Here is a 24,980-nt window from a genome sequence, read left to right as displayed (position 1 = left end):
GTTGTATGGTTAACTTCAATAGCTATTTGTGTACTAAGAGCTAATACACACAGCTTTTTTCCTACCACCATAATTAACTTGTAATAACACACAGGCTAGTTATGTTATTTACTTACTGGTTGTTAACCAACGTACCAGATCCACGGCTGTGGTCGTAGAACGTATTGGTGTAGAAACGGCAACTGTGTAAACAGCTGGTTAGCGAGCGGAAATGATCCATTCCCACTCTAGAGCGTAAATGATCCATTCCCACGCTAGAGCGTAAATGATTCATTCCCACTCTAGAGCGTAAATGATCCATTCCCACTCTAGAGCGTAAATGATCCATTCCCACTCTAGAGCGTAAATGATTCATTCCCGCTCTAGAGCGTAAATGAGCTATTTTGCGTACTTATTATAGGTATGGAAATGTGATCATTTCCATGCAGTGGTAGAAATATTTTTACTGTCAACTTTTGGTGAGGAAAAACCAACAATCGCATTTTAAATGAGTTAATGTGCTACGCAATGGGGTATTAAAAAATCTTATTATTCCATCAATGTATAAAAGTACTACTAAACAACTATGCAACTAAAGATATCGTTGATCATTGAATGCTTGACGTAGTCTAAAAAGACTACAATATGTACAGTAGAGCATTTTAACTAAGGCTTTGAACGGTTTGTAACTAAAAATTCACAAAGCAAAGAATAAAATAATATTGCGTAGGATGCTGTCGATCAAATAAAACTCTGAAATAAATAAACGCAATCAAGGAGACTCTTTAATCTCTGACGTTTTCTTGATTCAAAAGCTGGAGAAACAAATCGTTGTAGTTAGGTGAAGAGAAACTTTCAATCAGAGGGATTAGGCTGTGATTGGATTGGATTGGCTCTTTCAGATCTTTTAATTAGATAACGGACAAAAATAATAGTTTATGATATCATTTTTGTTTGTGATGGTTTTACCACTTTTGTAAAGTTCATTCTAATGTAAAATATTTTAGGCAGAATTTAAATATTTTGGATCCTCTAATAAGATAATGAAAATAACCCTACATTATAGCAACAACCTATTGTAGATAGTTACGGTACAAAATTTATTAGTTTGAATACTTAAGCTTTTACAAAATATCAACAGTTGAACCATTTTAGGCATTTTAAAATTTGGAATATCTTAAAAACTAAGAAAACCAAACTGAATCTCCGCTTGTCAAAATATCGTATAAGAAGAGTTTTCCTTGCTTCAATTTGAAGATTAGAAAGGAACATTACAATGATGGTCTTGACAATGACAATTATTGCAACTTCTGGTGGTTGTTGGCCTAGAAGCTTGTTGGTCTAGAGTCTCTGGTGAGGTTACACAAAGAGTGGCGTTTACCTCTTTTGACCCCCCAACCAATCACCAAAATTATAAATTCCCTTCATCCGCTGAGGATTATTATTTTTACTCTCTACACCTATACCAAGGCCCCACTACCTATACATTGGAGTGCATAGTACATAGTATAGTATTATGGAGAAAGTATTGTTTTCTTCATTAAATATTCGTTTTATAGTTTGATTTTTGGGTAGATATCTCCGTTTTTTGCAGCCTGAACCAAACAATTTGGGTTTCGATGTGATGATGTGTGGATGTTAATAGAGCTACAGACTGCACCGACTGCGCCTATGGTCTGATTTTGGTAAAATTGTGTACAGTATTACTACCAGGCATTTTAATAAATTTTGACCTTTTCTAAACATTGACAGCTTGGTATAGTTTCGAACTGTTTTTTACTCTCCAACCGTTGCCTTGGCAAGTTCAAACACTGATGGCATATTAGTAGTAGCATAGATTAGACACACTCCCTAAGAGAGTACATGGTATGTAGTAGCAAAAATTAAAAATGAAAAATGGCTTGAGGTAGTATAGCAAATGAAACACCGCCAGTAAGATTTAGGTTGACGGTTACATCATCTAGTTAATAGCCTCCCCAATCATCACTTACTCCGACCTCATTCTAGCAGACTCGCCCTTCCGTATCTGCAAATCTCGACATGCATCGCTGTTATGATTGTTATTGACTTCGGATGCTATGAATACTTCTCATTCTTCCAACGTTTAAAATATTTTTTTATGCATTATCCATGTTCTGTTTTGATTGAATGTGTCGATACCAAATAAGCATCTTTTATATTTTAGAAAGTTTGAAGTTTGTGCTCCTTTGGTTATATTAACATAAGATCAAATATATTATAAACAAAGTTGTATCAGGTCGTTCAAGGGTGTGAAATTAAAAGGAAATAATACAAGAAATCAACAGTTTTATTAAAGTGTTATTGAGCATAACTAACTTACAAGCTACATAAGGATGAAATCTCTAAGGGAGGATAATCTACGATGGTTTGTAGCATGAAACGCCTGCCACCAACGTGTAGTATAATGCCTATATTTTTAAACCTTTAAAGATGAATTAGCTACGATCTGAGTTAATCCAGACCTTTGATACAACGAACCTCAAACCATAACTATTTCACAAAAACGTCAGATAAATTTTCCGCTTTACAATTCAAAGTGGTGGTTTTGGAAAGATTCCCAGTGCTGCGGTCAGGTATCTAGGGGTAGAAGAGTTCTAATGTTGTGGCCAGCGAGGTTATTGAGTAGAGGTGAATACAAGCGGCAAATAATATCAACTAGTGGTCAGTAGGACGTAAGGTAGAGGGGGGTTGGTGGAGGGAGAGGGTAGGTCGGATCAATACATGGGTGGGAGAGAGAGAGAGAGAGTAGTGGAGGAAATACCGCGCTCCCAACCAACAACCAACCTTGGCTTCATTCAAGATGATGAATTCTACGCGAACCACACTTTTTGATATTTTATAGGTAATATGACGAAAATATTCATATACTGAGTTGCCAGCCAAGGTTTTTCCTGAGGTTACAAATTCTCTATTTCAAAGCTCTCTGCCTTAACAATTTAATCGATTGTAGTTTGTAGTGCTATTTACTGCACATCATACGAAAATAATACTTGATTCCAAAACTTTCCACCGAGATCATAAGCAGACAGTTTGTAAACAATGAAAAAGTACATAAATTGAAAATTGTAGCCTACATGAATCTAGCCTTCCATTGTTATAAAGAATTCACATCTAATTTAAAAATCAAAAGGCATTTTTTAAAATAAAACTCTAGTGCTGTGTTTTACTTGTAAGCAAAGGATCGTAAACTCAGGCAAACCATTGCGCCAGAAGATGATTAATTTGCTTCTGCCTTCAATCAAATGATTCAACGTCGACTGAGTGCTTTACACAACAGCTGTTGTTTCCTTTAAAAGCTGGATTGATTATTCAAATAAAGAAACAAAATTGCAACAAAACTAGAGTATAAGCAAACTACAATAGTTTACGTTTCTCCGTAAGAATTTCACAAAAATTTAAAATGTACAGTTTATTTTAATTTTCTTCGAATCATATAATTGTATAACAACGTTTTATTATTCAAAACGTATAATTCTTAACGAATGGTGTTTTTGGCCTCTGAGGACATCAAACGAAATAAATCGGCCCCGAGTCTAGGCAGCTATTTTAGCCTACGGTAATAGCTTGTTCCTCATATGAGAAATTAGTCTCGGAGCTCCCAGTATCGGTGATAATTGATAATCAATTTTATTTAGGAAGGGGTTCAACTACAGTATATCTATAGTTCTGTGACGCTATTTTAGAACAGGATACACCTTCACGTGTAAAATGAATGTTGAATGGTTAAATGAACAAGCCAGTGGTGGTGAAGCCAGTGGTGGTGAAGCCAGTGATAAGACACGTAAATATCCAGCCAACGGCGCAAACCCGGAGGTATACCGTTTTCGAGCTTTATAGCAAAAAGTCTGGGTACACTTCCACAGATAACTTACGATATATTGTCGGATGAATAACGATAAATATCCAAATATATCTATATTTATCTGGTTTGACATTCATTTTGCAAGGATTTTAATTTTACCATAAATTAAAACAATAACATAAACGAAGCCTTTTATTTCTAATTTACACTTAAATAGTTAAGACTAAATATGGACGAAATTGTTTGTAGGTTTAGGTTCATATTTCTCAATATTTTTATCATTAATACATGTTTTGGTTATTGTTTGTTTTATTACTTGTCTTTTCATATGTTATAAACCAGCTGTTAGTTAAACCAGCATTGAAAATACTTTAAATTGCTAGCGTCGGCTGCTAGACTTTTTAAAAATTAAAACTTAATTTCTAAAAAACTGAAACCCTAAACTAATATTATGGCTTCGACATTCCCTAGTTCTCAAAATTATCTTTCTTTCAACACAAAAATCATGAAAATCCGTCAAGTGGTTGATTCAGAATCGTGAAATAAAAAAAACCCCTGTTTCGTTTTAATATTATAGATCGTGTTTATGTTTTTAAATTGATAGTTTTAAGATATTAAATATAAATAAAAACGCAAACAAACCAAGTTTGAAATTGATGGTTACAATAAAAAAATATATGTAATCGATATATCGAAGTTTCAATATATATTGTTATTCATCCGATAATATATCGTCAATTTTTTCGGAAGTCTACCCAAAAGGCTAATACTGACACAATAGTTCATTTAAATGGTACATTGGTTAGATAAAATCAATAATTTTTAAAATTCAAAACTTATTGTCCTGGTTTAAGAACACATTCGAATAATGGTGGTAGGTTTACACTTGTGTACCGAATTCAATTCACTGAATTCATTGAATTCACTGAATTCGAATTGAATTCATTACTCGCGTAAATGGGCATATGGTGTTTTTGGTCTCTGGAAACATCAAATCAACCAAGTGAGCTAGTCCCTGGATATACTATGGGGTGACGCCTACGGTAAAAGAATATGGGAAATTTTCTTAAAGAAAAACTTAAAGTAAATATGAAATGATATTAAACTGAATTTTTGAGCTTACTCAAAGCAGAAACATTCTTTGTCTTTCAGCAGAAATTCTTTGTATTTATATTGTCGCCTTTTGATGTCATTAACGTTGATTAATCAATTACTTTTCTTCAGGGTTAACAAATAATTATTGTAGGTTGTTTATTTTAATTCCATAAGATTATAAATATTGTGGATTGTGAGCATTAATTTGATCCGTAACCTATTTGATCCATGTAATTTAAAATAGGGTGCCCCAGAACTCCCTACCAATATTTTAGGGCATTGTTCCTGGGTAAGAAACATATCTAAATAGCATATTTAAATTGTCCGGAAGTCCTTAGTTACTCACATAGCCACTAATTTGTTTTTTCGCTTATTAATTTTTTTCTGAAAAGTGGTTAAACGTACGAAATTTAAATTTTGCAGAAACATCTATGACAAATAGACAATGCTACAAAAAAATTTTGTTTTATGCATTGGAAAATTGTCATAATTTTTTGGTAGCATTGTCTAGTTGTCATAGATGTTTCTGCAAAGTTTCAATTTCGTATGTTTAACCACTTTTCAGAAAAAGATTTCTAAGTGAAAAAAAACTAAATGGCGGCTGTGTGAGTAGTTAAGGACTTTCGGACAATTTAAATATTTAGATATTTAGATATGTTTCTTTCCCAGGAACAATGCCCAAAAATATTGGTAGAGAGTTCCGGGATCCCTGTATTTATACATAAAACTATCCAAAGAAAATTTAATATTCAGCGATATCATTATCACCTTAATTCCAAAACATCACGTTTCGCATATGAAAATCATCCATGTAATATTAATATCGGAGAGGTTTTCCGAGCAATTCTTACATACAGCCTTTTTACTCCGGCGACACACTCTAAATCCCTGCAAGGGACAAATTGAATTTCATATCAACATAGTTTACAATATATTATTCACTCTGGGCTGTTTTCAAGCTTGGAGTTTTCCCTTTCAAAGGCAGCGTGATTAAGAATTAACCTGTCCATCGCTGTACGCCTTGTCAAACAGCATTTGTTATAGTTTTTATCTGGAAAATATTAATAGAAGTTTATTTCCACAAATATCGACCAATTAAATAAATCTATGAAACAAAGATAAATAGGCCTATTTAAACACGATTGTTGAAATTCTTCAAATGATTTTTAAAATGCATTTTGGGAGGTAAACATCACTGAGCTATTCTTTTTTCAAACCTATTTTTCGAAGATTGAGTTAATTTATAACTATTGATATAGCCTATGTAAATCAAGGGTGTTAACCGTAGTAGTTTAAGAGAACCAAATCATTACTTTGCTACTACAAATTAGGTAAATGAATTAGTTTTTAATTAAATTGATAACATCTCTTATTTTACAAACAAATCTTGAAAATTTATGTCGTTAAAAATCGTAAGTTGAATTCTAAAATCAAAACTATTTCGAAAGGGTACCATAGGTATTATTGTTATTTATATAGTTTTTAAGTAATAAAGTTGTCAATGGTAAGTCATGCTCACTAAAAGTTATGTAAAAATAACGTCCAACCACGTCATAGCCAGCTTTGAAAAAAATGCTATACTTCTCAAACAATCATAACTGCTGCAGTGTCAAGTTTATTCTTCGAAACAATGAATTATCAAGAAAGAAATACCTTAACCGACACTCAAGCCTAACAAACAATTCCTCGACGACTAAAAATAACCTAACCCAACCAAACTAAAATCAGTTTTTAAAACACACGTCGTATTAATGGGTGTTATACAAATCAATATCCGATTAAAATAATCCTTATTATTCACACCCTGTTACCAAAGCAGCTTAATGGATAACAACAAAATCACCGATTCAATATTAAACAATACTGTATTTGGTTGTTTTACCTCTAACTAATCATGATCTGGTTATTTTATTTGATAATATTTTAACCTAATTAGAAATTACGATTTTGTGCAACAGTATTGTAATGTGGTAAGTGAGCATTCAGGCCATCGTGCGTGTCACAAAATATATCAAAAGAGACCTACCTCAGAGACGAGAAACAAACATGCGTAACAGCCACGAAGATACCTCGGTTTTCCAAATGAGTAGTTAGAAAATGCGGAGCCTGGGACAAAAGAGGAGGGGGTAGCGAACTAACTACGTAGCGGAGCATGCAACGGAGGGGGCGCTAGGCTCTAGCTAACATAGATAAGTGACTCTATACTGTATACCGTGGTGTTGTGCTTGCTCACTTGGAATCCCCGACCAATTGCGCACTTTTCGTTCCATTCGTACGAAAGTTTGAGTTTCGGCGCTCATTTTCTGCAAACAAGAAAGCAAGTAAAAAATCCTGCAGTTTAGGTCTACAAGTGCTCGGACGGGTTTTGTGATAATAATGAGAACAGAAATAATTTAGATTAAAAAGTTTTTAATAAATAAAATAGTACGTTTATGCTATTAATATTTTTTAATAAAAACTGGTTAATTTTTTCATTATGTGATAGAGTAAAATTAACATGGATTTTATTCCATGGTTAAAATATACATTTACTTTGTAACATATTTTGACATTTTAGGTTCTAGAAAAAAAAAATATGATTAGCGTAATCTAATGACAAACCAATAAAAATCTTTAATATTTTTAACAGATGGTATTTTTGGTTCAACCACGAACCAAACATGAAAAGAATTAACGGTGTTGTCTGTCCGTTTATTGTAGTTGTGTTATGTTGCGGATAATCTTTAATGCAACACCAGAATGCGTATTCATTGTTAAAATGTGTATTATAATTAAATACTTCAATATTAAGAAGAACTAGATATTATTATCATTTAAACTATTATATTTATATACGAGACTTATGTATTTACGGACTTGTACTATACCCCTAACGTAATCGTAAAGAAGTTCATAGATATACTGAACCGTTAGGTATAGGTTTTTATTAGGTATAGGTATATAAGTTAAATATTTCATTTTAACAATTATCTTGAACATTTTATCTCATATTATTATTTTGCATGACGTTTATGTCTTCTAACAACAGTAATTAGATCTAACAAAAATTCATCCAAGAGTTTTTTTTTTTGTATTAGAAAGAGATAATTTATAAATTTAGATATTTTTAGATTATAAATTTTATGTATGTACATTGTACATGATGAAAACATTTAACAGAGTTTTTCGTGTTTATTTTCTTATGCGAATTTTATATGTACTTACAAAGAACTGTATAAGAATTTATTTAATAATTTTTTATTTGAATAATGCTCATAAGTTAATTTGCTATTTTTGCATTTTGTAACTTAAATACTTATTCATACATACTAAAATTACTACGGACACTTAAACTATGATTTGTGCGAACCATTTGTGCAACTTATAAATTTAACACTGTTAATTATTTTATCAATTGTGGTTTAAAAATTTTACGGATATTGGTTAAAACGTGGTTGTTGGATACAAAATGAACCCGTGTGGCTACAAATAAAGACTGCAAAATTTCTAAGATCCACCTTTTTTAAGTCATAAAGTTTAATAAACGTTTGTAGATTGAATACATTAAAAAATTAGTAAAATGAAGTTATAACCAGAAATTTTCGCAGCAGCTAAGAGAAATAATAAATACTGTATACTAAAAGAATATGCAAATTAAAATATTTTTATAAAGGAAGATCTCATGAAATCAGATCAAATGTAAATCGATGACTTATTTGCAGAATAAAACACAATACATAGTGAATGCAAGCGTGTTGCAAGCGCAGTTTAAACAAGTAAAACTTGATATTGTGTTGAGAAGTTATGAAGCATCAAAACTAAAGTAGTTACATGTTTTCTTTTTTGATATTATTATCAACTATTTGCCTATTTCATATACGTACTGTCTAAAAAGTGTTTTTTACGAAACAACTAAAAAGAATTGATCAACACAAGTTACATGACCTTATTATTTATTTATTATATTATAAGATAGAAATTAGCAATTATTTTGCCGGTTTTTCAAAATAGTTGATCCATTTTAAGGCATTTGTTTTAAAATAACGATGGTTTATAAAACTTTACATCCCAGCTGATATCACCTGATCTGTATCGCGTTGGCCTAGATTTATGGAACGGTAAAGCAGCATGTTACAGCTACAGCCGTCAATCAGCGTGGCACAGCGACTACAAGCAGCCGAAGCTAAAGCACATCAAGCAACCAAGCACTTACCCATTTTTGGTCCCATAATGTCTTTCGGGTGATTCGCTTTAATGGCATTCATCCGTCGGTTTTGCACGGAGACGGGGCCCCCCGTGGGGGTGGTGCCGGGTATGCCGGGGCCCCCGGGCCCTCCCGCGGGTGTGGCGGCCTGTCCGGGCAGTCTAGGGCCCCGTGGCTGCTCCACCGGCAACACTCTACGTCTCTTCTTGGGCAGCTTGGCCCTCGCCTGCGTGTGCGAGTAGTACATAGCGAAGTTGGAGACGATGACTGGTACGGGCAGCGCTATTGTCAGCACTCCCGCCAGCGCGCACAGAGCTCCCACGAACATTCCCACATACGTCTTAGGCGCCATGTCACCGTAGCCCACCGTCGTCATGGTGACCAGTGCCCACCACAGGCCCAGCGGGATACTATTAAAGTCGTTGTGGGGGTTCGCCTGTATCCTCTCCGCGTAGTAAACTAAACTCGCGAAGATCACTATACCCAACACTAAGAAGAACACTAAAAGGGTGAGTTCTTTCGCCGACGCGCGAAACGTTTGTATGAGTATCTTGAGACCCGAAGAGTGTCTCGTGAGCTTGAACAGTCTCATGATTCTTATTATCGAAAAGAACTCTAAAATGTCCGCGTTCTCGAGGTGCGACGCGTATCGCTGCAGAGTCAGATCTATGTAGAAGCTGAGAGTTGCGATGTAGTCTATGATGTTGACGGACGCCTTGATGAAGTCGCACTTGTTGGGAGAAGCGACGAATCGTATCAGGATCTCCAGAGTGAACCACGCGTTGCAGACACACTCGATGTAGAAGAAGGCGACGTGCGCGTTGGTCTGTGTCTTGTCCAGGGTCCAGCCGGCCGTGTTGTGAGACGTGTTGACCGTGATATTGACAATCACTGGAACCCTCATGTCGGGATGAGTCTTGAGACAGAACGACAAGATCGACACGCAGATGAAGAACACCGAGATTATCCCGATCATCTGAAACATTACCGACATAGTATTAACATTTTGTCTCATTGTGAGCATTACGGACATTGTGGTAGAGTCAGTTGTAACATTACAACATCATGTTAAGGTCAGTACCTATATTGTGTTAAAGTTACTTGTTAACCATACCCTAAATGACTGAAGCTCTTTAATAGGGATTATTATCATCATTGATCCATTTGATCATTGAGTTTGTAACTTTTCTAACTTTTTTAAAAGAATCTTGTACACATATAGGTAAGCTATTTGAAACTACTCTAATGGCAGTAATATACGAAATACATATAAAAACCCATGAAATAGTGATTTGACGACATAGATAATGTTAGACACTTTGTTGTGTTTTGTTGACAAACAACACCATTAGCTGTATTGAGCGTTTCGTATTAAAGAACGCTGAGGTTGAGTTGGCATCAGCAATAACGCGATAGCTGAGTTGGCATCCACAATATCTCCGTTGTCCCGCAATACCCGGCCTCAAACACAGCACAAAGCTCATCGGATCTGAGATATTGAACTGTCACAGACTTAGTAACGGTTCAAATTTACTCTTCAAGACCACTATTTGGGAAATTTCACTTATGTCACCTATGGAACGCGTTAGATGCAGTTAAAATAATTCCAAGCACATTTAAATATTGTTTTGAGCAGTAGTACAAACACTGTAGCGGTGTGTAGTATTATGGAGTACATTTTAATACAAGAAAGAGTGTTTTAGGGTGTATCTAGTAAACCTTTGTTATATAAATGTTCCTTACAGAGTAGGCATATATTTGTGAATTACTACATTCGTTTCCCCAAAAATTTAGATTTACTGTAAAATGACAAATGCATTAGTGATAACAATAATTTTGTTATTTTCTAACAGTATAATCAATTCTTCTTCGTTCACAGACAGTAAAACCAGATAACACATATTTCAATTATTACTATTTTGCGTATTAGTCTAAAACATAATTATTTTTAAAGAAAAGTACGAAAATGGATCGATAATCTCCCAGCACAAGGAGTTTGAGCACACATTTGGAAAATTAAAATTAAAAGCAAATAGCAAACAACGCAAACATAACAAGGGAAAATAACAGTACGCGATTTCAAGATCTCTTGCAACCCTAAAGTTGTGTATGAATTGCGCCAAAGGGTTCTTTAATTGCGCCAAGCCCTCAAAGGGCCCCAAAAAATATTCCTTAGTTGCGTCAAGCCTAAACCAGGTAGAGGTGAGTTGCCGGCAGAAGGAATGTCCTTGTTTACGTGTCATCCTAACCTAACCTACTCAATTATACAATGAAAGAGGATCGCCACTTGGTTTACGTATCGGGTGGCTCCCTGGAGTAGTTGGCGCAATTCAGGAATACCCGACTACATGACTCAGGTCAGTTGGTGCAATTAATGCCCACCCAACTCTAAATTTGACATTATGAATATCGGGTTTGATCCACATAACATATCTTAAAATCAAAATTAAATACTTACTTGTAGCTTTACAAAATTATACATTATGACACATATTGCCATTCACTGACCAACAGTGATTGGTACCATGACTATGGATATAACTAAGACACTCTATTTCCATGTTTATGTTAGTTTGAATACGATGTCAATTGCTAATTTTGAAAATAAAACATATCTACGACTTTCTTGGGAAAGTGTTCAAAACCCAACTTTTTTGGTGATATTTGGAATTTATTTTTTGATTTTGGTCGAATGTGCCATCCGTTGATCCAAGCTTAGCTGAAAAAAAAACTGTAGCATTCATCCTCTATGCCCCAGCAACAATCACCGTAACAAACTGAACGATATAAAACAAAGACTGTAACACACACATGAGCTTTTAACTACAGGTGAGTTAAAAGGATGTGTTATTTACGTACAAAAGTCAAACCTGATACATACTTTGGCAGTGTTGGAGGAGTAAGGCTCATCAAAGAGGGACCAAAGTTGCGGCTTGAGCCTCTGCCACCAGGAGAGTGTGCCCTGGAAGTAGTCCTCCTCGAACCCGAACTTCCTGGCCATCTCCTCGTCACTCGGCTTGTCTGTGTCCAGGTCCAGCCTGTCCAGAACAGCAAGGGTCTCCTGGGTGTCTCGATGCTGAGGACAGAACATGGGTCAGCTTGGAGTCTTTGGTAAATGCATTTGTTATGTCCCACCTTCACCTAGGCGCTGGATGCTAGCCCGGAACTGTTCTATACATTACTTCAGGCTAGTCCTAGAGGGCGTGGCATTATCGCATGGGTAAAATCCATTGGTGATTGGCGAGATTTGAACCCGGGACCTCAGGCTCTGAAGCTTCGAGCTCTACCTCTAGACAAGAGTAGTATAATTCAAGACAATACCAAGAGTATTCAAGAGAACTTTTCACACAAACTAAAAAAAATATCCTAGATAGGTTTAATGAAATTCAGGATATAAAATTTTATTCATTGCAAATGATTCTTAAATAAACATTACCCATACTATCGTGGTATTTTTGTTGTTGCCAACAACTATTTAAGCGTTTTTAAGCATCACTTGTTTAAAAAAAATGGTACTACTGTATCCTAAAAAAACATTCATAACTCATTTGAGAGAAAAAATCTAAGACAAAAGTCTTAAGATTTAAAATTCAAAGCATAAAATGTCAACTGGGAGGTAAAACAAGTGCCGTAGAGACGAAAATACTGAGGTAGTTAACGCTGAAGACATAACCAAAAGATTAGTCAATTTCATAATTCACTCTTACAAAAACCACAAAGAGTAACTTTTTGATTCCTTTGGAGAACAAGAATAAGGCAAATGAGATAATCCAATTTCAGCGAACTTCCTTAATTGTGGTATTTGTAAGTCTCCGAGGTCTCTTTTAACAGTGAATTGAGTTGGAATAATATTTGTCTACTATAAACCTTCCACTCTATTTAACATAATATACAAAGCTGTGAGTTTTGCTCGACAAATTTAAAACTCTTGTGACTGATTTTAGTAAATAAAGACAATGAGGGAAAAGTTGTACAAATTGCGCACTTAAATAGGGCTCAAAACATGTTGCATAGGTATTAAATTTGTTCGCAATTTCGGTAAGGTAGATACACGAAATTCCAAGAAATTCAAATAAATACGAACAAATACAATATATGCAATAATTGTATATAATATTGGATAATTATGGTCATTGTGTACTGAATAGTTTGGTTTTACTTCAATTTTTAGTTGGCTTATGATACTTAAACCTTTTCCCTATCTCAATTTGAAATACTTATTAAAATAATTACAAATACGTTTTTAAATTTTCCTAAAAAAAAACACACCATAAAGGGGGGTTACTTTACATAGTCACAAATAAAATCAATAACTTCATGGCTAAGCTTCAAAATTATTAAATAGTTTATTTAAAACCATGTTTGAAGTGCATGATGTATTGAGCACTGTAAAGGGTCGAAAATATGTATAGACCCACTTTCACTCCTGTTTTTAACGTTAATTTTCGCTACACTAAAAAGACTAATTATTTTCTCAGTTACAACAGATATTGGATATTCATTGCAGTTAGGAACATTACAAAACTCATAGCATTTTTTAGGTTGTGACTTCCATTTAAATATTTACATTCCTTGTACAGTTTTAGTTGTTGAAAATTGAAACAGTTGTAAAAACAATAACAAATCTTCGTTTACATTGGAAAATTCAAAAAAAGATAGTAAACATTATTTTCGCATAGTAAATATTCTTTTTCCGTAGAAAACAATGTAATGTTGAATTTTCGCAGGTGATAAACATGTAACGCAAACAGAAATTTCACAGTAGTTTGGCGAAAACTACCTTTTTAAAAGATGACAACTAACCACAGAGAGATAAGATGTAAGACACCAGGTTATCGTACCCCAAACATGTATGTGTGTTAGAAATTTCCCTTTGTTCACCGTTAAAAATACATAACGCACCATCGAAAAAACTTAGGATGCAAAAGAACAAAACAATGTTTGCTGGGACAAGAAGTCGTAAAGGAAATTCACAGAAACCACCAGTAATTATGAAAAGACAAATTTGAGCCCTCCATTTACCTTCTTACCTCCAAATAAATACCCGAGAGCTTTAAAGTCGTTTAGTAAGTGTAAACAAAGCTGACGTTTTTGTGATTGCGAAGCTTTGCCTAAACACAGCGACTACGTTTAATTACTGTAATAAAGTAGAATCACCCTTGCCCCTTCACCCTTAATGTCGCATCATCACCACCGAGTGATGGGGGGGGGGTTCGAGGGGGGTGTCGAGGGGGGGTCCTGGGGGGGGGTTATAGAGCTACCCTTATGTTTGATTACCTGTTACAATGGTCTTTTGTAATGTAAGGAAGTAATTCAAGAGAAACTAACACAAATCCGACTTTTAAGATGTTGGAAATTAGTCATTAATGATAGATTTTCTCACACTGTATGATATGAGTTATATATTTTTTTGTGAGCTACTCAGCATATCTTACATCAAATTTTTTTACGATAAAAAATTGTTGATCTTTAAACAATAGGTCAACTTCAAATTATATTATATAGCATATTATGTAAGAACAAAAATGTATGTATAACATTCGTGTGCTACTCAGGATGATTAAAAAAATCATACAATGACTTCATGACAAAAATATTAACAATTATATAAGGAATCAGTCTACCATTCTGCCAGCGTGTATAGGATTGATACCTGCAATGGAATCAACTGTTTTCAGTCAAAATATGAAAATTTTAAATGGAGGATCTCCAATAAAAACTATAAAATTGTTGTCCATACTGCATTACCCCACTATTCAATGCCATATTTCTGTTACTGGTTATATTTAACCAATACCCCAATTCTAATGTTAACTCATTAGACTTTCCAAAAACATCATTTTGTATATTACAATATAGCCTGTCTATAATGGTGCATTATTATACTCATCCTACATAATCCATAATTGACGGATTTCGTTCATAAGAAATAATAAAATCTATAAAAATATGTTATTGATTTTAACAGTCTTTTGAAGAGTCAAGGGCACCCACCACTATGTAGGATTTTTTCAAAAATGTATTTGATGCAATAAGATAGTTTGAATAAAGGTTAAAGGAAAAATATACAGAGGAAATTTTTTTTGTATATTTATATAGGATTTTCAAGTTTTCCTGTTGTTTTTTTTTACAATTTATTATTTGTCTTATAATTTTTTATTTATCAAGATAATTCTTTCTTTCTTTATTTATTCTGCTTTTAATGATGCACTGCAACTTTGCCGACATTTAATCCATGTTAGCTTGTGTACAAAAATAAAATAACGCATAGTTTACTAAACCTAATTTTATTAAAATATATTTTTACAACAAACTTTTGTAAATTACAAATGCTTACATATGGTTGCCGATGGGCACCTACAAATCATTTTTATACTAAATAGCAACTGGTAAAATTTTAATAACCTTGCACATAATAGTCCAAAAGTTATATGAGAGAATACGTCTTGTAAAAACGCGAAAAAATTAATGTTCGGTAAACGGCTGGTAAAATTTGCTAATTATCTTACTTGTGCTTAAAAACCTCCTGATGTGCTTAAGTCGCAAGAAAGTAATAATCAAAAGAAAAAGTTAAAATAGTTGTCAGGATTACCTAAGATTTGGTACATGTGTTCTTAAATGTATTTACTTTAAAAAAACATAGTAAACAATTATAAAATTAAAAATAAAATAGCAAAAGATAGTGGACCTTAAGTGTTTTAAAACTTCAATTACGTTTATATTGATAAAATACGTAAACATGTCAAATAACTAATTTGTAATTTTGTACATGACAAATTATATAATATTTGTTTAATAGCAGTATTTAGTTTTCCCAGACAAAAAACAGGCTTACCCTCAGTAATATTTGCTAAAAGGAAAGCCAAGCACACTGAAATTTAATCTCCTAAACATTACCGAGGTACGTGTTTCTAAACACTTTTTATGTTCCATTTCCCTTTTATGTGATGAGTGGGAAGAACAAGGACGTTATTGTTGAAATGTTTCCCTTGAATCGTCTTACATGAACCGTCTTGGTAACATCCATCAGTGTAAGCGACATTGCTTCACATTTGCGACACGTCTTGTCTTCATCTTCATCAGTCACATGGCGACACGAATATTAAGGCTACATCTCTGAGCTACCGGGGAAACCTATTATAATGCCTTGCAAGATTAGCTGTGAGAGCTTACTGAAATAATCACAGTGTGAATTTTAGTGGAGCAAGTTTTCCTAAGAAAAGGTTTCCTGAAAGCACAACAAATACGTCAAATAACACTTGTAATAACTTGTAATAACACTTTGTAATATATTTACACTTATACTGTTTACTCACAAGATAGTAAATACATCGAAATCGATCCCAGCTTATCATCTTTTATATACATTTACCGTCTTGTCAGTATACAGTATAAGTTTAAATATATTATTAAAAGTGTTATTTGACGTATTTTTTTTGCTTTCAGGTAATTTAACAACACGTACGATGCTGATAAAGAAGTTATTCAAGAAAAGTTCTCACCAGAAAGACCTAATCTTATTTAATTAAATGAATAATTTAACCAATTAGAGGTATGGTGATTCTGTTTTTGGTGACGACTAAAGTTTTTTTTATCCTTTAAGGCCACATAAATGTGGGAACGTTCAAATAGAATACCGGGTACATACAGGTACATAATTTTATTTAGCTTTACACACACGGAGTGTAACGGAGATGAACATATTTTATTGATAATAGGAAACCTATTATACTGCTTTGAAGATTAACTGTGAGAGCTTACTGAAATAATCACCGTGTGGATTTTAGTGGAGCAAGTTCTCCTAATAAAAGGTTATCACTGGAAAGACAAATTTGTTCAATAATGAATAATTTAACCATTCGTAGTACGACAAGGTGATTCTGATATCGGTGATGACTGATGTTTTTTGATCGTTTAAGGCCACCTAATGTGAACGTTGAAATGGAATACTGGGTACATTCAGGTACATAATCCTATTAGTGTAACCCTCACGAAGTAATGTAGATGAAAATAGTTACACACATTTTCATTTGAATAGTGTTACGTTATTAAAAAATATACTTGCAAATGTCTCAGCTAGTTTGTATTAGGAAATCACGATTTAAGAAAACGACCCTAGGAGAAAGCGGCCCTATGCCTTCAAATATTTGTGGTTGGTTGGGGATTGAATTCCTTCCTCTCGCACTATATCTACGCTAACCCCTAGGTTAGCAACACTCCAAATAAAACACGTAATTCTGTGTCTGCTCTTTAATTATTGTAACGTGTAAAATAAATGTACATAAACTATAAAATATAAAAAAAAACTTACTTTAGGGCTATGCGTTTGTTTAAACTGCCACTTATTCTATGTGATAGTCTTATGTGGTAAGTAAAGAATAAATCTGCGATATGAGCTGTGCTCACTTCCTTCCACCGAGTAAAACAACTCGGGTAAAATATGTCGGTGGAATGGAACATGTGTCAGAACGGAAAACAAACTTCCCCAATCTGTCTTATAACAGGGTGTATTTTGTTTTGACGTTGAAAATGCATTTTGACTGGAAACATGTAATTTTAAAAACTGGAATGTACCGACAATGGCGTTTTCTCATACTCAAAGACCTAGGTTAGGTTAGTTTATGTTAAGTTATCTTAGGTTAGGTTATGTTATGTTATGTTATGTTAGGTTAGGTTATGTTATGTTAAGTTAGGTTAGCATTAGGTTAGGTTATGTTATGTTAGGTATTTACTCAAGGGAGGTATAGAAGAGGCTACGATGACAGCTGAGGGCTTCTTATTAGCTGAGGGAACGCCATTACCCCAACAAAACGGAAGATAGCCAACAGCCTCGGTGGTCTAACGGTTAGCGTGCCGGGCTGATATACTGTAGGTCCCGGGTTCGAATCCCACTGGTGGCATTAACTTTTTGTCCAAGATTTTTTTATTATCAGCAAGTTTGGTTGGTTTAGTTTGGTTATTACAGTTTAATTTTATTATTAAGTCATTATAAAATTTTAATTGAGCAATTTCTAGTTTTATTTAATAAACAGAATTATTTTTCTGATTACTAAACTTTTGTTATATTATTTCTTTATCAGCAAGTTCGGTTAGGTTATGATAGTTTAATTTTATAATTAAAAAAATAATAAAATTGAATTTTAGGCATTTATAATTTTATTTTATGAACAGAATTATTTTTGCGATTAGTAAACCTTCATTGCCAAAGTGTTCTCTACTACAGCGCTGTTCATGGAGGAATTTTGAACTAAATGCCTCATTTGTACCTCCCCTAAGTCAGACCCGTTATGTTACGTTAGGTTAGGTTATGTTAGGTTAGGTTAGGTTATGTTATGTTAGGTTAGGTTATGTTAGGTTAAGTGGGGATTCGTTTATATATTTTTTAATAAGTCTGTAGTCTCTAATGCTTGTGTTTCATTATACAAACCTACTGTACAAGGGTTGCAAAAGTCTCGGTTTAGATTGATCAAGAAAAGCAAGGTATGAGCCGGTACCGAATTGCACTGATCAATTTTAAGTGGAGCACCGGAACTAGAAACCCATGAAATCGCTGCATTGCTAACATAGTCCGTTGAGCTATATGAACAATGTGTTGAATAACAATTTTTACATTTCGGAAACAAAATAAAATTTTGGTATGGATAAAAGTACACAGTTTGTCCTGAGTTCTCTGGTCCACTTCAGTGGCTTTGTTCCTACAAAGACAATTATTGTATGATTTTAAAGTATAAATCTGAGCTGAAAGCGTTACCTGTCTGCATAAATGCGATATACACGTATGCATATAAATATGTGTAATAAGATATGTATAATAAACTCTAAATATCCGTTTAAACTACAAACCCAAACTTTCAAATCATGATTATATTTTATGATACGTTTCTCTAGATTTAAATTCTCTAAATGCCTCCATCGATAGCCGAGACACTCTGTATAACCAATGTTCTTACTGTATTATATTGATTTAAGGTGTTCATTTTAATACTTATAACCTAGATAATAGTAAATTTATACACAATGCTTAGTTTCCTCAAAAATACCAAATAGTCACTCTTTGCAAACCAAACACGATTAACCAGTCCAATTCATTCACATGCCTCTTTTAGAAACCTAAAATACTCAAGGGGACAGATTTGAAATTCATAGTAGAATCTAGAGAGTCTGTAGGTAAGAGAGGGTGACAAAATCTACTTAAAACCAATTTCTACTCAAATATATTCTTACTGCACGGAACAATACAAGTAAAAAGTACAATTTATTCTGCAAAACGAATGCATGTACTTGAAAATAACGGAAGAATTCCTTTATTATTTGTGTTGTATAAAGAAACATAAGTATTACACAACTTTCTTTTGGTAAGAATCAATCAAAAACAAGGGGTCTATCAAGGGGTCACTCTGTGCTATCTGCATGATGCTTTTCTTGTGATTTTCACGGGCATTTTCAAACAGACAAATAATATCAAAATTAAACAAAAGTCAGTGAATTTTTAAAACTTACAATCGGTAACTTGGGTTGAATTCTACTGAGCTAAAATCGAAACAAATAGATTAAGTTATTACAAGTAAATGTTAATTTTTATCAGTTTGCCTGAGTATTTGTAAATGGGCCTGTTATAACTATTCCTATATTAATCAACGATCAATAAATAAATATATTTTTTTGTTGGGATAAAATTGTAGGACGTTACAACGTACTGTTGGAAATATAAATAACAAATAGAACATATGTGCTGATATTTTTAACATAAAATACAAAAGAAATAATAAAATACCTAACAGGAGTATTTAGATTTACTTTCCGTAAAAATAAAACTCCTTAAATATGACGAACCAACATATTTATTGGGCAATAAATGCAAATATCAATAAAACTATTTGCAGTACCTCTAACTCATACTAATGTATTAATTGCAGAGATGGTAACTCAAAGTTGTTGTAATTAGTGATGACAAAGCATTGAGTCTTCTTTAGCAGAATAAGTTTCAGTTTCCTGTGATGTCTTTGGAAGCAACACACTTTAATTGTATTATATGCTTAGCTTTGTTTGAGATGTGGGAAGGTTTACACAACTTTTCACAAGCTCTGTGGTTTAAATATTTTAGTATCGGCAATTGAAATGTCAAAGCCGATAATATTCTTTTCATATGTATGTTAAAGTGGGAAATTGAATTTAAGGTTCATATACAACCTTTTCAGCAAAGTAGTATGGTTGGTTTACAAAAAATAATGATAATAAATTTTGGCTATAAAAACTAAAGATATCTATAAACATTAACAACCCATTAAAGGCCTGCAAAGTATTTTACAACAAAATTAACGGATTCTTTTTTATTACAAAGTACAATAAAGTACTCCGAAGCCGTTAAAAACTCGTGATGGTTCTAAAGTAATACATAGATTTATGTTGTTTTAATATTATGGTTTACTGTTTTTAGATATGAATTAAGTGTGAAGCCCCATTGTTTTAAATGTCTGTTGAAATAACAACCAAAGGAGTAACCAAACGTAAGAATGCCTTTTTTTTCAAACGATGCCTTACTATTTTGTCTCAAGATTATTAAACTATTTACCAATCTAACAAAATATATTAAGGTTTACACTTTTATTTATGATATTTTTATGTAGTGTTCCAGTTTAATGTTGTGTGTTTGTTGGTTTGCCTGATAAAAAGATAAATCGATTTGAACTCAAAACATTCGGCTGAAAGATAAATTTATAAGGTAACATCAACAACACTTTTCATATTATCTACTAACACCTCTACAGGTATTCCCGGATAAAACTATGTAGCAAGAAATCGTTTGAGATACACTATCAGTAGTGGCAATATACGGGTCCTATGACACTTTAGGCACGTTTTCCCCATAAGAATAACATAGTGAGCTTTTTTTAGCCACTTTTTTAAAAATCCAGCTCTCGGCCTATACAAGCCTATATAAATGTTCAATACCATTGTATAACACGATTACTATTTCAAATCCACATCCATTCACAAAATCGAGCGAGGTTTGCACGCGAACTCGTGCGCGCTCCCCCATATAAAATGCATGCTACCCATATAAAATAATGTTAAATTTTTTTCTTACTTTTTGATTTTTTTATGTTGCAATATTGTTTATAATCAAAAGTTGACACCCACTACGTTTGCCAGAATTTCAACCGTTTTGCCGTATCTCAAGCCGTTTTCGAGATATAAGCGTTTTTAGATAGTTTTACGGACTTAGACGATTTTTCATGGTAAATTTTATTTGTACCCATATAAAATAATGTTAAATTTTTGTCTTACTTTTTGATTTTTTTATGTTGTAATATTGTTTATAATCAAAAGTTGACACCCACTACGTTTGCCAGAATTTCAACCGTTTTGCCGTATCTCAAGCCGTTTTCAAAATATAAGCGTTTTTAGATAGTTTTACGGACTTAGACGATTTTTCATGGTAAATTTTATTTGTACCCATATAAAATAATGTTAAATTTTTTTCTTACTTTTTGATTTTTTTATGTTGTAATATTGTTTATAATCAAAAGTTGACACCCACTACGTTTGCCAGAATTTCAACCATTTTGCCGTATCTCAAGCCGTTTTCGAGATATAAGCGTTTTTAGACAGTTTTACGGGCACTGTCACAAGGGCCAAGTGAAGCGGTCACGAGACTGGGGAATCCTCAGGTGGTGACGTCACCGGGGACGAGCCTATATATAGAAGTGGCATCCGGGTGATATTTCATTCTCGAGCGTGATGCCGACCTGTCAACACTGCTCCGCCTCGCTGTCCAAGAAGAGCAATTTGGTCCGCCACTACAAGCTAGTACATCAAATGAAGGTGAAACTGTGCAAGGTATGTGATTTAATCTGTGATGATAATGTGGTTCTAAAATCGCATATATTACAAAGTCATAAGAATTGTAATTTTTGTAAGAAAAATGTGGTTGGTCATTTTTAAAGACATGTCAATTCTTGCAATAATTGTCCATATACAATGATTGAATTTGTTGGTGAATCGATTAGAAATGAACTTAAAAATACTCTTCAGTCTTGTCCTCTTCCAATAAAATGGACTTTAGTAAGGAGAATTAAATTTATAAAATATTCAATGGATCAAAATGGGCAATTAGTTAATGAAAAAGAATGTATTGCAGATTTTAGAAGCCTTACCACCTTAACTTTTGAGAAAAGAGATTTAATTCACCAAATTGAAAATGCACTTTTAAAGATTGATGCTTCCATACACAAATATCAAGCCCAAGGCAGTGGATGGATTTATGACCATACTAAATATTGGCAGTTACATGTTTACAAGTATAAGCCCCTAACTCCAAAGTCATATATCCCTACACCAGAGAGTGTTAAATTGACAAAAGCAGTTTTAAATATAAAAAATGATGATAATAAATGCTTTCTTTGGTCGGTATTAGCAGCTTTACATCCAATGAATAATACACATCAAAATGTTAAAAGAGTCTCTAGCTATGCACCCTACATAGGTCAGTTGAATATGACAAACATAAAGTATCCTGTGAAATTAGCTGATATAGATAAATTTGAAAGACAAAATAATATAAGTGTTAATGTTTTTGGAGTTGAAGGTCAGAAATGTATATATCCATTAAGAACAACCAAACTAAATAGTAATACTCATATAGATTTATTATTATTACAAGAAGGTCGTAAATCACATTACTGTTTAATTCGTGATTTTGATAGGTTAATGTTCCACTCTACAAAAGATAATAATAAGAAGCATTTTTGCAAGTTGTGTTTACAACATTTTTATACTAATGATAAATTAGAACGTCACATAACATATTGTAAAAACTTTAATGCCCAACGAGTGGAAATGTCTAAACAAGATACATTACAATTTAAAAATTATAAATATCAACTTAAAGCCCCATTTGTGATTTATGCAGATTTTGAATGCTTTATAAACTCTAACAACCATACTCCATCTGGATTTGCATTTGTTGTAGTGAGAGATTCTAAGATTATTTCTGAAGAGTTATATAGTGGCGAAAATGTTATGGATGTGTTTTTCAAAAGGTTGTTTGAGTCTTATGACTTCATTAAAAGTCAAATGGCGATATATATTCCTCTTGTAATGACTCCTGAACAAGAGGCATCTTTCCAAAACTCAACGCATTGTCATATTTGTGAAAAGCCCCTATATTTTGATAGGGTGAGAGATCATTGTCATTCAAATGGTTACTACCGTGGAGCTGCCCACAATGATTGTAATTTAAACTATAAAGTAACAAAGAAAATCCCAGTATTCTTCCATAACTTAAAAAATTATGATGGTCATTTAATAATGCAACACTTGGGAAAGTTTAATCGTAAATTAAATTGCATAGCCAAGGATATGGAAAAGTACATTTCATTCTCAGTTGATGATTTAGTATTTTTGGATTCCTATAACTTTCTGTCCCTTCCATTATACAAATTAGCTTCCAATTTAAATACATTTAGATTCATAGATAATCCACTACTACAACGGAAAGGCGTATTTCCCTATGAATATATGACGGGACCAGATAAGTTTGCAGAGTCTCTACCCCCAATTGAATCATTCTATAGTACTCTAACTAAAGAACATATCTCTCCCATTGAATATGAACATGCTAAAAATGTATGGACCCATTTTAATATAAATAATTTACAAGAATATCATGATTTATATCTTAAAACAGATGTATTGCTACTGGCTGATGTCTTTGAGACATTTAGAGACCTGTGTTTAAAAGATTATAAACTTGACCCCGTACATATGTATTCACTTCCTGGATTAACATGGGAGGCCTGTCTTAGAATGACTGGTATAAAATTACAATTATTTCAAGATATTGACATGCATTTGTTCATAGAAAGTGCGATTAGAGGAGGAGTCAGTATGATTTCCACACGTTACGCTAAAGCAAATAATAGATATATGGGTGAACACTATGATTCCAATCAAGAGAGTGTCTATTTAATATATTTAGACTGTAACTCACTATACTCTACAGCAATGTGCGAGCCACTGCCTGTGGATGGATTTTGTTGGACGAATGAGATAGACTACAAATACAATCAAAATGATGAGTTTGGATACATTTTAGAAGTTGATTTAAAATATGATAAAAGCTTACATGATTTACATAATGACTATCCATTAGCACCTGAGAAAATGAATGGCAAATTAATACCAAATTTAAATGACAAAACTAAATATATTTTACATTATAAAGCATTACAAAAATATGAGGAATTGGGTTTGATTGTTACAAAATACCACAGAATTTTAAAATTTAGACAGTCTAAATGGCTTGCGCCCTATATTAATTTTAATATTGAAAAACGCAAATGGGCTAAAAATGATTTTGAAAAAGACTTTTACAAATTGTTAAATAATAGTCTCTTTGGTCGAACAATTATGAATCAACGAAAGTTTCGTGACATTTATCTCAAGGATGAGTCACTATTAACAAAATATGTCACTAATCCAAGGTTTGATTGTAGCAAAAAGTTCGATAACAATTTACATGCTATACATTTAAATAAATTAGTTGTTAAGTTTAATAAACCAATATATTTAGGCATGACAATTTGGGATATAATTAAAGTAATAATGTATGATTTCCACTATAATTATATGTCAAAATTTAAGAACAAAAGATTTCTAATGACAGACACTGATTCTTTAATGTATTCTATAGTTACAGAGGACTTTTACAATGAAATAGAATGTGACTTGCACTATTTTGATACCTCTGGATATAGTAAAGACCATTTCTTATACTCTGATAAAAATAAAAAAGTCACGGGCAAGTTTAAAGACGAATTAGATGGTCATATTATGTATGAATATTGTGGTTTAAGACCAAAGTTATATTCTTACATTCCTCTAAAATGGTTATATGAA

At 33.2% G+C, this 24,980-nt stretch overlaps 1 protein-coding gene across 1 annotated transcript in view; it reads right to left on the bottom strand.

Moving 5' to 3' along the window:
* LOC128988442 (potassium voltage-gated channel protein Shaw-like) overlaps window positions 1-24,980 on the bottom strand; it is a 363,678-nt gene that overhangs the window by 5,973 nt on the left and 332,725 nt on the right. Inside the window, exons 5-7 of the mRNA XM_054409725.1 lie at window positions 11,962-12,156; window positions 9,090-10,056; window positions 7,131-7,200 (exon numbers count right to left, since the gene is read on the bottom strand). Of these exons, the coding sequence (XP_054265700.1) occupies window positions 7,131-7,200; window positions 9,090-10,056; window positions 11,962-12,156 (1,232 nt within the window). The remainder of the gene's footprint in view (window positions 1-7,130; window positions 7,201-9,089; window positions 10,057-11,961; window positions 12,157-24,980) is intronic.

Source organism: Macrosteles quadrilineatus, unplaced genomic scaffold (genome assembly GCF_028750875.1).
Source record: "Macrosteles quadrilineatus isolate MER2022 unplaced genomic scaffold, UCM_ALF_1.0 Scaffold_3__2_contigs__length_128488019, whole genome shotgun sequence".
NCBI classification, from domain to species: domain Eukaryota; kingdom Metazoa; phylum Arthropoda; class Insecta; order Hemiptera; family Cicadellidae; genus Macrosteles; species Macrosteles quadrilineatus.
The sequence above is the reverse complement of the archived record's forward strand: the minus strand, read 5'-3'. Positions and strand labels throughout refer to the sequence as shown.